The following is a 12,600-nucleotide window of genomic DNA, read 5'->3' on the forward strand; positions in this document are numbered from 1 at the left end:
TAAATAAATAAATGCACTTAAAGATGCCTTGTTTTCCAAGATACTAAGATAACTTGAAACCTCTGTAAGTCCTGTTTTGTGAAATGTTAGTCATAAAAAACCAAACTATAAGAACATTTTGTGCATGAGGGTAGAAACAATTTGAAAGAGGAGTGACATTAAGTAGAAAAAGAGTAAAAAAGAAAAAAAAAAGCCAAAACCCATTAACTCAGTCAAATGAATACGTTTATTTAAATATTTATACAAAACGTCCCTAACAGCAGTGGATACACTTTGCCAAATATGGTTGCTTCCCTTTTGATATTGCACACTAGAAAATATTTGTTCTTGTTAATTCTCAAAAATAGATCTCAATTTTTTTTTTTTTAAGCTACAGAACTTGTACTATGTCAACCGTGACTCCTACTAGAATCACGGCATCATCCAACTTATGGCAAGAGAAATCGACACGTAAGAACGTCACTTTAAAAAGTCAAATAGAGCTTTAAACTAGAATCATTTACATCTTTACCTTATAAAATGTTTCTAACCCATCTTAAAGACTCTTAAAATATAGAATTACGTATTTTCTACTTTAAACAAAAATGTTTTGAGTATCAAACAGCATATTGTCTACCTTGTAGATAGTATCCCATCTAACACTGCCACTGTGTTAACAACTTGTAAATGACATCAGACTAGAAGCAACGCTGCTCCTAAATTGTGTGTGGGGGTTTTTGTTTTGTTTTGTTGTTTTTATCTAATAAGTTATGATAAATTTGGCACTAGACTTTATCTGGAAATAGCATTCAGATTATGTAGAAATAATCGTAAAATCTTATCATTTTAGGTTCATGAACTCCCCCTAAGGAAGCAGTTCTTTGGAACATTTCTTAGTAATACTACCTTAGTAATAGGACTAACTTGTTATAGTCCCTTGACCTGCCTTGATTTGGGGTCATCTGAATTCTGAGTTAAGGAATGATCTATTACCCAAGTCTAGAAATGATTACAAGTAGGACCAACAGAGGTAAGCCTATTTAATTCTGAGAGTAACTACACACCGTCACTGTAGCCGTTAAAAACAGCCGTATTTTCAACACCGTTCTATTTACAATACTTTATATAATAAATAACTTGCAGCAATATGGTGACACTCCCCAAATTTCTCAAGGTTTCTTGTTACTGTCATTCATGAAGATCTACCAATTGTGAGTTTACCCAGTGAGAAAATGGGATCTGCGAGTATTTAGAAATTTTCCATCGTGGCACAAATATGAACGCCTGGTCAGCACCGGAGACATCTGGGGCCTGGACGTTTTTGGTTTCCTCACATCAGTACAGAGAACTGTCAGAGTTGAGAAGGCTGAAGGGAGAGGGGAGCTTCTTTTTGACTTGAGGCCTCGCAACCCCAACCGACGGGAGGCACAAGGTGCTGGCCGACTTCTGCCTGTTCTTGTTGGTGCCCCAACTCAAAAAAGAAAGCTTCTTCGAGATTTTCTTGGTTTTATCAGTTTTATCATCATCATCTATGGCTAAGCAGATCATGGAGTAGGTTTTCTGCATTCCCACGGAGTATGTCGCACACTTATTGTGCTGCACGTGGGAAAGAAAAAAAATGGTGTTAGAAGTCCTCAAGGTAGCTGATACGGGACTGCAAAGTCTGAGGCTCACATTCTGCTCTTACGCATCCTTTTTTTTTTTTTTTTTTAAGATTTTATTTATTTATTTATTTAACAGAGATAGCCAGCGAGGGGAGTGGGAGAGGAAGAAGCAGGCTCACAGCAGAGGAGCCCGATGTGGGGCTCGATCCCAGAACGCCAGGATCACGCCCTGAGCCGGAGGCAGATGCTTAACCACTGTGCCACTCAGGCGGCCCTCTTACGCATCCTTTTAAAAATTAAGTTGACATGGGGCGCCTGGGTGGCACAGCGGTTAAGCATCTGCCTCCGGCTCAGGGCGTGATCCTGGCGTTATGGGATCCAGCCCCACATCAGGCTCTTCCGCTATGAGCCTGCTTCTTCCTCTCCCACTACCCCTGCCTGTGTTCCCTCTCTCGCTGGCTGTCTCTATCTCTGTCAAATAAATAAACAAAATCTTAAAAAAAAAAAAATTAAGTTGATATAATTCTGGAACTCGGGTGACTTACAGGGACAATTTTTACAGCACAGACTCAGTAGCAGTAATTTAGGCTAGTAGTATGACTCGCTTTTTAAGGTTCTTATTCTATTGGTAAAAATAATACTCATGGTCAACAGTATAAAAATACATATACTGAACGGTAGGCATCCCTTGCACCTTGACTTCCAGGCCTTTCCCCTGAAGTAACCACGATTTCTGTTCTGCTTTTACTTTTTCACTTTTTAAAAATGTATTCTTTTATTTTTTTAAGATTTTTTTTGTTTATTTGAGAGAGAGCATGAGCATGGGGGAGGGGCAGCAGGAGAGGGAGAAGCAGACTTCCCGCTGAGCAAAGAAACTCTAATCCTGACCCCAAGCCTCTACTGGGCAACTCATCACCCTGCACTCCTAACATTATCGTAGTAAATTCGTTCCTTCTCTCCTAGATGTCTCTTGAAGCCCCATACGTGTCTACACGTCCTCCTCATAGTACTGTGTCTGTCCCTAAAGACAAATCCTGTGTGTCTGGATCTCACTCCCTCCCCCCGGTTCCCCCATCCTGCACTCCTGCCTCCCCGACCTTTCCCATCAGCATAGGAGTTTAATGTGTTATCAATACACACACATACTCACACAACCACCACCACCAACCTTGGAAGGCTTCCCTTTTCCCTGTGTCCCCCTCCCAGCTCACACCCCCATGTCTGCTCCCTTCCTGCCATTCCTTCTTTCTTGTCCTCAAGCACCATGCTCCCCACTACCCATTCCCCAAATATTCCTGAGGCACCCCTCTGACTCACAGCAAGAGAGAGCCCAGTTGGAAAGCACTGTACTCATCCCATTTTGTAGGAATGAGGAAACAGTCCCAGAGAGGGTATTCACTTGCTGAAGGCCACACAGCTGGTTCCAGTGGGCAGGGCCCAGTTCCAGGCCTGCGGTCTCTCTGCTACATCAGCAGTTTCCAAATGTGCTCCATGGAGGAATGCTGGGGGTCTAAACCACAATCCAAAGAGTGGGGTAGCGATCATCTATTCAGCCAGGACCCTGGGCTTTACTCTCATTATCTGGTTTTGTTTAGAGCAAAGTCCTGGCAGTTAAAAACAGTACTCAGCTGCCATCGTCTAAGGCCTCAACGGGTGAAAAGAATAACCCTATCATGGTTATTATAACACCTCTTGTAAAGGACATGTGCCCATGCTAGGTGTCACCTCCCCATCTTCCCACGGCTCAGAACCAATCCCTGACAGCCACAGTCACACCACGGGTGGTAAAGCTGGGGCTCCTTTCCAGGCAGTCTGAGTCTAGAAAGTCTTGCTTTCTACCCCTACCTCAGCTCCTTCACGGGCTGGGCTCAAAGTTATTACAGGCTGGAAAGATAAGCCTTTCTCCTTGTAAAGCCACACCTTGTGCTGGGCCACACACACACACACACACACACACACACACACACACACACACACAAGCCCTCTGGTCCTGAGCCCAGCTCTTTTATTTATCCTGCCTTTGGACAAACTTCTTTTGTTTCTGGTTGGGACCCTGATCTCTTGCCCAGCAATTCTACGGATTCCGCCCCTAAAAATTCCATTTCGCAGTGATTCCTTCCCCCAAGACGCTCTGTGAGTCCGACTTCATCCTCTTTAATTTGTAAATGGAGATGAAATTCACAGATCTTAACATTCACCACGTTACTACCACTCCGTGGTTTTGAGTCTGTTCAAAGCTGTGCCACCACCACCGCCGCCTAATTTCAGAACAACTCCTTCCCCTCCAAAAGAAACCCTGAACCCATCAGCAGTTACCCCCATTCCCTGACCACATACCCCGCCCCCCACCCCGGCCCCTGGCAACCACTATTCTACATTGTGCTTCTATGGATTAGCCTGTTCTGAAGATTTCTTACTGAAGGACTCACACGATCCGTTCACTCTCCAGCCCGCTCTCATCAGAGTTCTGTTTCCATCTCTCCATGAAAAGTGTCCTTTTGTCCTGCTGCCAAATATAATAAACACAACTCCACCTCTTAACTGTCCTCTACACAACCGACCGTGTTCTCTTGGCAGGATTCTCTTCTCTCGATTCCAGAAGTTTCTTTTCATCCTTTCTCTCTGAATGCCACTCTGCAACTTCCTTTGTGCCTATTTCTCTTCTAACTGACCTCCAGATGCTTGCAGTGTCTCAAGGTTGAGCCCTTGACCCTCAGCCCCTCGTGGGTAATTCCATTTACTCTCTTCACAGCTTTAAAGATCACCTCTGTGTTGGTGATTCTCCGATGTTTATTTCTAGCTCTGACTTCTCCCTTGAACTGAAGATGTGGACGTCCAGCTGCCTCCTTCACATCACATTTGGACGGCTAATGTCATGTGCAACACTCATGGTACAACTGTTCCCTCTCTCATCTCCCTCCCTCGCCCCTGGCCCTCTTCCCCATCATTACGAAAAATGGTGCCTTTGTTCAAGCCCAAACCTGAGGAATCATTTTCTCTCCACGATGTTTTTTTACACAAATCATCTACAAATCCCTGTCAGTTCTCCCTCCAAAACTACGTCTTGGGCGCATGCACCTCTCTCTACCTCTGCCGTCCCCGCCCTAATGTCAGCTGCTAACCTCGCTAGCCCGGACACCTGCTCGAGCCAGCTCCCGCTGCTGCCACCCAGCCAGCCTCCAGGCAACAAGACGAAAGACGTCCTTCTGAAATAAACATCATTCCCCTCCTTGCAGGGCTCCATGGCTTCCGAACTCTTCCACCGCTGCCAAAGAGGCCCGGCCTCCCTCCCCCCTCATTTCCTGCCGCTCCCTCCCTTGTCACCATGTTCCAGCTGAAAGGCCTTCTTTCCATTCCTCCTGCGGGAGAAGCTTCTTCCTCCTCCAGGGACTCTCTGCACCCAGTCCCCCTGCCCAGAATGCTCCTCTGGTGCCCTCTCAACTCGCGGGTTCGTCCCTGTCACTCGTGTCTCAGGGTAAGCCCTGTCTAGAGCAGCCTCTCCCGCCTCCAGACGTTCCGTCCCGTTACGCATGGTGTTTCCTGTACTGCACTGATCAGAATCACAACCACGTATTTGCGGATCTGGTGCCGGCTGTACGGAGGCAGGGACCGCATCCGACGAGCTCAGCCGCAGTTCTAACAGCGAGGGAGGGCCTGACACACACAGGACGCGCAGTCACGATCATGAATGAATCCCTGAGTACTGTCATGGAGGGAAGCGTCTCAAGTACATAATGAACCACGGCCAAGTGTGGAAGAGTCTGTGCACAGTGACGCTCCCGCTTGGGGAGAAAAAAGGATGTCACTGTGCACACGAACTGGCACAGGCAGCAGACATTTCCCAAGATCTCCCGGGGAACAGCTAACACGGTCTCTGCCGTGCGGAAAGGGACTTCCACGTCCTCTCACGCCCTTCTGTACCATTTCAGGATGTATTTTTTTACCATGAGTACATAGTACTTTCAGAGTCAAAAAGAACTTAATCAGGCAGTGCCTGGGTGGCTCAGTCGGTGGAGCATACGACTCTTGGTTTCGGCTCAGGTCGTGATCTCAGGGTTATGAGATCGAGCCCCGTGTCCTGCTCTGCGCTCAGCAGGGAGTCTACTTGGGATTCTCTCCCTCTCCCTCTGCCACTCGCTCACGATCACGCGCTCTCTCTCTCTCTCTAAAATAAATCTTTAGGAACGCCTGCGTGGCTCAGTCAGCTAAGTATCTACCTTCAGCTCAGGTCATGATCTCAAGAATCCTGGGATCGAGTCCCGCATGGGGCTCCCTGTTCAGCGGGGAGGCTGCTTCTCCCTCTGCCTGCTGCCCCTCCCCCTGCTTGTGCTCACTCTCTCTTTCTCACTCTCTCAAATAAAGTCTTTAAAAATAAATATATACGGGGCGCCTGGGTGGCGCAGTCGTTAAGCGTCTGCCTTTGGCTCAGGGCGTGATCCCGGCGTTCTGGAATGGAGCCCCGCATCGGGCTCCTCTGCTGGGAGCCTGCTTCTTCCTCTCCCACTCCCCCTGCTGTGTTCCCTCTCTCACTGGCTGTCTCTCTGTCAAATAAATAAATAAAATCTTTAAAAAAAAAAAATATATATATATATATATATAAATATTTTTAAAAAACTGAATCAGAAAAAAAAAAAATGAGCCGATTCTTTCATCTACAGCATTTTTTACAGTATTCCAATGATCTCTGGCCCAAGGTGAGTACATCCCAGCGAGGACGAGCTCAGGAGTCCAGCGGTCAGGTCACCAATGCAGGCAGGAGGTGCGGGGCCTGGCACACCCCTAGGGCCGGCCTCACGCCGGCCTCACCCCCACTGCTGTTTCCTGCCAGGCTGTCAGCGCTCACCATGGACGAGGTGAAGTCCAGCAGGCTCACGACCTTCATCTCCACGCCGTCCCTGCCACAGGCCTTCAGCCGCCTCATGACCTCGCTCACCGTCAGCCACTTGCAGTCCGCGTCTTGAATGGAAACGATATAATCCCCTTCCTTGGCCCCTGCCAGCTACAAACGTAGGATTTACAGGAAGGTCAGTGTTCCGTTCATTCCAATCCCTGGATCAGTTTCCCAAGTACATGAACAAAATCCACAGCGGGCATGAGTCCTTTGCTCTTTGGGCAGGTAGCAGCTGCGAGACGCCTTTCACACAGTCAGACCTTTTACACAAAGGAACCCCAAATTCATTCACACACCCAGGTAGGTTTGTTTGGGCAGCTTCCTCTGTATGTGACCGGTCTGACTGCCTGCAAGGACACCGCTGAGTTTTGCTCCCGATCTAGAGAGGTACACGCTTACCGCGGCAGAGCAGTGAGGATCCAGGAAGTGGACTTGAACGGGGGAGTTTCCTCTCAAGGTGAACCCCAAGTCCCCTTCTTCTGCGGTAAAGTGAATGCTTCGAGGCGGCGTCCATCTCTTGTTAGCCGAAAACACCGACAGGGGGCCCTTGGGAACAGAGCATTATTAGGTCTAGGATCTGCAGGCTGAATCAGGCACTTGAAAGCTACAGGAAATGTCACCTTGTCGTCCTTGCAGATGTCACTCGGCCTTGATCAGAGACCAGTGACACCACCAGGGATAATACGCGCTACAGCAGTCATACAAGAACAGTAACTGCCATTTTTTCTAAAATAGCCACTATATTTTAAAGAAAATGTGTGTTTTTTTTTTTAAGATTTTATTTATTTGACAGAGAGAGAGAGCACAAGCAAGGAGAGTGGGAGAGGAAGAAGCAGACTCCCCACTGAGCAGGGAGCCCGATGTGGGACTCAATCCCAGGACTCTGAGATCATGACCTGAGCCAAAGGCAAATGCTTAACCAACTGAGCTACCCAAGCGCCCCGAGAAAATGTTCTTTAAAAAATCATCTTAGGGGTGCCTGGGTGGTTCAGTCGGTTGAGTGTTCAACTCTTGATTTCAGCTCAGGTCATGATCTCAGGGTCCTGGGATCGAGCCCTGCATCAGGCTATGCGCTCAGAACGAGTCTGCTCACCCCCTCCCTCTGCTCCTCTCCATGCTCCCGTGTGCACACTCTCTCTCTCAAATAAATAAAATCTTGGGGTGCCTGGCTGACTAGTTAAGTGTCTGCCTTCGGCTCAGGTCATGATCCTGCTGTCCCGGGAACAAGTCCTGCATTGGGCTCCGTGCTCAGCAGGGACCCTGCTTCTCCCTCTCCCTCTGCAGCTCACCCTGCTTGTGCTCTCTCGCTCTCTCAAATAAATAAATAAAATATAAATAAATAAATAGTCTTTAAAAAAATCATCTTAATGAAAATTGTACAAAGGCTCTAATTTAAAAAGTCTAACATTATCAGGGTGCCTGGGACTCAGTCGGTTAAGTGTCCAACTCTTCTTTCTCAGCTCAGGTCTTGATTGCAAAGTCATGCATTGAACTCCACATTGGGCATAGAGTCTACTTAAAAAAAAAAATCTAAAATCATCTAAAAATAGCCTTTTACATTCTTGCAACTTATATGAGCTGTCCCCTTGAGTCACTATGAAATAAGCACTCAACATACCAGCTTCTGGAAGAAGTCTGTCACTGTCACCTTGGAGAACTGTGGCAATATAATTTCAACCTCTTGCTCAGTTTTAGCTGGAAAAGAATATTAAAAAGGGAAAGCGTAAATGTTTCTGTAACTGAAACTGATCCTTGAAAACGCAGGTCTAAGTCGTCTTTCTGAAGGGAAGAGAAGCAGACCTTTCTCTGGGTCTCTTGGCCTTCCTCTTGGTCTAAACAAGTAGTACAGAAGTGGGACTGCTGGTCAACCCCTGGCCTAGTGTCATTTGTACCTTCCATCTGGGCACCTACCATGAGCCATACCTTGCTCTGGGGCTGGGACACAGTAGTGACAATCAGACACATCCCCCACCTTCAAGGAGCATATGTATATTCTAGCGGACTTCCTCTGGCGTTCACGAAACCCGACTGAGATGCCATCTACATTTCAAGTGTGGCTATTACAGAAGTACTGTATCTCTCAGCACACAGTCCTGGGTGAGAGGAGCTTCCTCTTTTCATCATTCAAGTGTGAGATGAGGATTTAGTGGGCAGTTGTGTCCACTGAGAGCTTAAACCTCCACCATCCTACTCGTGGGAGGCTCAAGCCAACCCTCACCACGAGGCTAGTCAGCTCCTAACACGGGATCCCAGAGCAAGCTAAGTATACATGAGAGCAGTGTGAAAAGAAAACCTGAGGAAGAAGCCTGGTCCTGCCAGGGTAGAACACAGCTCTCTACGCACAGGGTGGCCCTGTGGCTTCTTAAAAACTGCCTGACAGAGCTGGGCTCAAATACGGTGCCTATCCATTACCAGAGCGACACCACCGGCCCTGGACAGCCTCGCCAGGAGCCGCGTTCCCCTTGTCCCTCCATGGAGGTCGTGTCTCTACCTCCTGGCCACAGAGCACACTGTGTGGACAAAGGGGCCAAGGAGGTGTCCATGAAGGAGAATCATGGAGTACCATTCCTGCCTCCACCTCCCAGCTTGGTCGCCTGGGGCAAAGACTCCGATTTCCCTAAGCCTTTACTGTCTCATCTTTAAGAGGAGGGCAATCCTAGTCCCTCCCTACAGAGTCAGAGGGAGAGCTGAATGAGCTTCTGTATACCTATGGTGCTTACTACTGTGCCCGGCAGACCTCAAATGCTCAGTAGGTATCAGCCAACATTACCACAGACAAGCCCAGGGTTCCAGCTTGAGCAGGGCTCTGTCTCTAACAACTGGTCTCTGGAAATTGAGGTGGAATCTCAGAGACGGGAAACAAAGGCACAGGAAGTGGGGTGGAAGGAGGTACGGACAAAGGGGATTCCCTTGATTGGGCCACCCTCCATCCCCTTCCCCTAACTCCTTGAAAGATCCTACTCATTCCTTCACGATCAAGTCACCTCTCTGAGAGGCCTCCCAACTCCTGCCTCCTGGGGCAGAACCGACAGCCCCCACCCTGAGGGCAGCAACAACGGTCCTGTTCACCTCCATCTTCCTGAACTCGGGATGGTAATTAACATCTCGGAAATGCCTAGAAAGTGCTGATGGTGCATGATCTCACTGATACGTGGAATCTAAAACAGTCAAGCTCGTAGAAGCAGATGGCAGAACGGTGGGGTGACAGTGGGGGTGGGGAATGAGGCAATGCTGGTCAAAGGTACAAAGTTTCAGTTGTGCGAGACGAGTAAGTTCTAGAGATCTAACGCACAGGCTGGTGACCACAGTTAACAATATTATGTTGTCTACTTGAAATCGCCAAGAGGATAGATGGTCTTGAGTGTTCTCACCACACACACGCAAACATGATAAACTGGGTTTTGAAGAATTTTCACTGCCAAAGTAAAAAATTTCCCCCCATCCCCTGGCTCCACTCTCTCAGTGGAAAATTTACTTCTCATTTCATAATAAAAATTATGTTTGTTCTTAAAAAAGAAAGAAGGGAAACGGTGCTGAAGGAAGGGGAGAACGGGAATGAGCAAGCACAGGGGAGGGAATAAGGAAGCATTTGTTTTTAAAACCACGGAGCTGGAGTTTGTAAACGGCTGATACAGCTCATTCCCAGAGGCAGACGGAATCCGGGGGTGGAGCGCAGCAGAAGCATCTAGAAGGTAGTTTCCGAGGTCTCCTGGCTGGAGGCGATGGTTGGAACCCCAGGGAGGTTATGAGACTTTAAGGAAAGGCATCTAGAGGAGACAAGCCAGCAAGAGTAGACCCCCGAGAATGCCAGGAGGGGGTGGGTGGGATCAGGCAAGAACAGTCAGCAAAGGGGGTGCTGAGGGAGGCGGGGACAGACACAAGGCGGCAGGGCACCCCGACACCGGGGGGGGGGGTCCACATGCTACCACGAGGTCACCGGGGCGAAGACCATAAAGAAGCCCCGGCACTGAGTGAGCAGACAGATAACTCGGTGTCTGCCCCAGCCTTCCCGGAGGAGCGGATTAAGGTTCCGCCCCCGGAGACACGGGCACGCCCTCCGCACCTGCCAGAGGCCCCCGGGTCACTCACAGATAATGTCGGGAGCTTCGATCAAGGTCAGCAGGTCGTCGTCCTCTTGGTGCTGAGCGTACTTGAGCCGGGACCGCTGGTGCGCCACGGACAGCACCTCCCGCAGCACCTCGATGTTGCGCAGCTTGTTACACAGGCTGGCCTCCCTCACCGACTCTTCATGATGCGCCACGGCTCTGCGCGCATGCGACTTGCCTGCCCCGAGAGAGCCGACCCCACGTGACACGGTGCACCCTGCGGCAGTGTGAGGATCTCGGGGAGAGCCCAAGCACCCAAGGACCTAGCCCGGAAGGGTGGACCTTCTCTTTTCTGAAGGACCTGGCTGGACAGCGGAAGTCCCTCTTAAACCCATGTGCAGTACGCTCACTCGGGTCTATAAAACATTCATTCGGCAAATATTTACCAAGTGTTCAGGGCACGAGAAGTGAAGCAACGGAACACAAACTAGCCTCTGTCCTCACGGAAGTTTATGTGCTGGTGGCTGAAGACAGCTCATTAACAAGCAAAGAAATGGGGAATGGATCATGGGGTGATGAGATGAGGGAGAGAAATAAAGCAGGGCAGGCAGCAGATCTAGCAAAAGAAGACTGGGCACAGAAAGCTGCTCTTCTAGGATGGGTGATCCGGGAAGGCCTTTCTGAAGGTAACTTTCGAGCAGAGCCCTGAAGGAGGCAAGGGAGCAGCCACAAGGATATCTGATCGAAGGGCACTCCTGAAAGAAGGAACAGCAAGTGCAAAGGCCCTGGGGCAGAGTATGCCTGTGTGTTCCAGGGTTGCAAGGAGCTTGGGGCTGTGGGCAGAGGGAGTAAGGGCTGAACGGAAGGCAGGGAATGAGGCCAGAGAGGAGCAGGGGACAGACATGTCACCAGGCTTACAAGTGCAGGGTAAGGGCTTCTGCCCCTACTCTGGGTGAGACAGGAGCCCATCAGGGTGTGAGCAGAGGACTGGTGTGATGTGACCCATGTGAACTGAGTATGAAGGAATAAAGAGGAAAGCAGGGGGACCAGTTATGAGCTGCATGACCTCTCTGGGCCTCTGTTTCTTTAACTATGAAACGGGGATCATATCATGCCTATCTCCCAGGGCTGTGTGAGATTGAGGAAGTCAATGTGTGTTAAATAAGCACTGCGTGTGTGTGCTTGGACCAGGGTGGTAGGTGAGAAGTGGTTCGATCTGGGATGCATTGTCCAGGTAGAATCAATGGGATTTGCCAATCACATGCGGGGTGAGAAAGAAGTCTGAAGGCGGGAGGTGAGTCTCGGGTTCCTGGCCTGTGCACCTCTAGGCTGGAGCTGCCATCAGTGAAATGGGGAAGCCCGCGAGGGGGGAGGGGGCAGGTTTGGGTAGTAGAGGAATTCAGGCTCGCACATGGGAAGAGATATTCTCCCTGACAGAGACCAAACCAGGACCACCCGTCACCAGTTCTTAGGTGTGACAGAAGAAAATTAATAAACGTGCCCTTCCACGTTCAGATGACCAAGGGCCATCCCCTGGACCACTAGGGCATGGGACGACTGTGAAAGCTCTGGCTTGGCTTTGGGAGGCCCGGGCCCTCAGAGAACCTGTGAGAACACAGCCCCAGGAGGCTGCTGAGGCTGCAGACTGCGCCTCATGGTTTCTGATCCAGAGTGGCCACGATGACCCAGGATGCCCTGCTCTCTGGGCCCTGCCCTGGGGACCTGTCTGAGGCTGTCTGTGAGCAGGACCAGCTGGGCACTGAATGGGGCCTGCAGAGGGAGGGAACAGGACAGCTGACACGTACCCAGCTGTCGGCGCTGGTGACCGTTCTTCAGCGTGGCCAAGGGCGTCAGTCCCTCCGGCATGTGGTCGTAAAGCTGGGACAGGCACTTCTCCTGATGGTCCTCATCAGCTCCCGGCTTCACTGCAATGAGAGCCATGAGATAAATCCCTTCTTGTGGACGCGACCACAGACTCTGGAGACGGTGCCGCAGACCCCTTAGGGAGGACTCTTTCAACCACATCCCATTTCTTCCCTTCTCTGGTTTTATTAGGCACTTGGGGTAATAGGTCTCCTTG

At 49.6% G+C, this 12,600-nt stretch overlaps 1 protein-coding gene across 1 annotated transcript in view; it reads right to left on the reverse strand.

The window, feature by feature from the left end:
- Positions 1-208: 208 nt before the first annotated feature.
- The window catches only part of RHPN2 (rhophilin Rho GTPase binding protein 2), a 57,958-nt gene continuing 45,566 nt past the window's right edge, over positions 209-12,600 (reverse strand). Inside the window, exons 10-15 of the mRNA XM_045796168.2 lie at positions 12,326-12,445; positions 10,564-10,758; positions 8,093-8,169; positions 6,874-7,020; positions 6,427-6,582; positions 209-1,575 (exon numbers count right to left, since the gene is read on the reverse strand). Coding sequence (XP_045652124.1) covers positions 1,315-1,575; positions 6,427-6,582; positions 6,874-7,020; positions 8,093-8,169; positions 10,564-10,758; positions 12,326-12,445 — 956 coding nt within the window. The 3' untranslated portion in view covers positions 209-1,314. The remainder of the gene's footprint in view (positions 1,576-6,426; positions 6,583-6,873; positions 7,021-8,092; positions 8,170-10,563; positions 10,759-12,325; positions 12,446-12,600) is intronic.

This window comes from Ursus americanus, chromosome 21 (assembly GCF_024610735.1).
Source record: "Ursus americanus isolate L20-20 chromosome 21, mUrsAme1.1.p, whole genome shotgun sequence".
In the NCBI taxonomy this organism is placed as follows: domain Eukaryota; kingdom Metazoa; phylum Chordata; class Mammalia; order Carnivora; family Ursidae; genus Ursus; species Ursus americanus.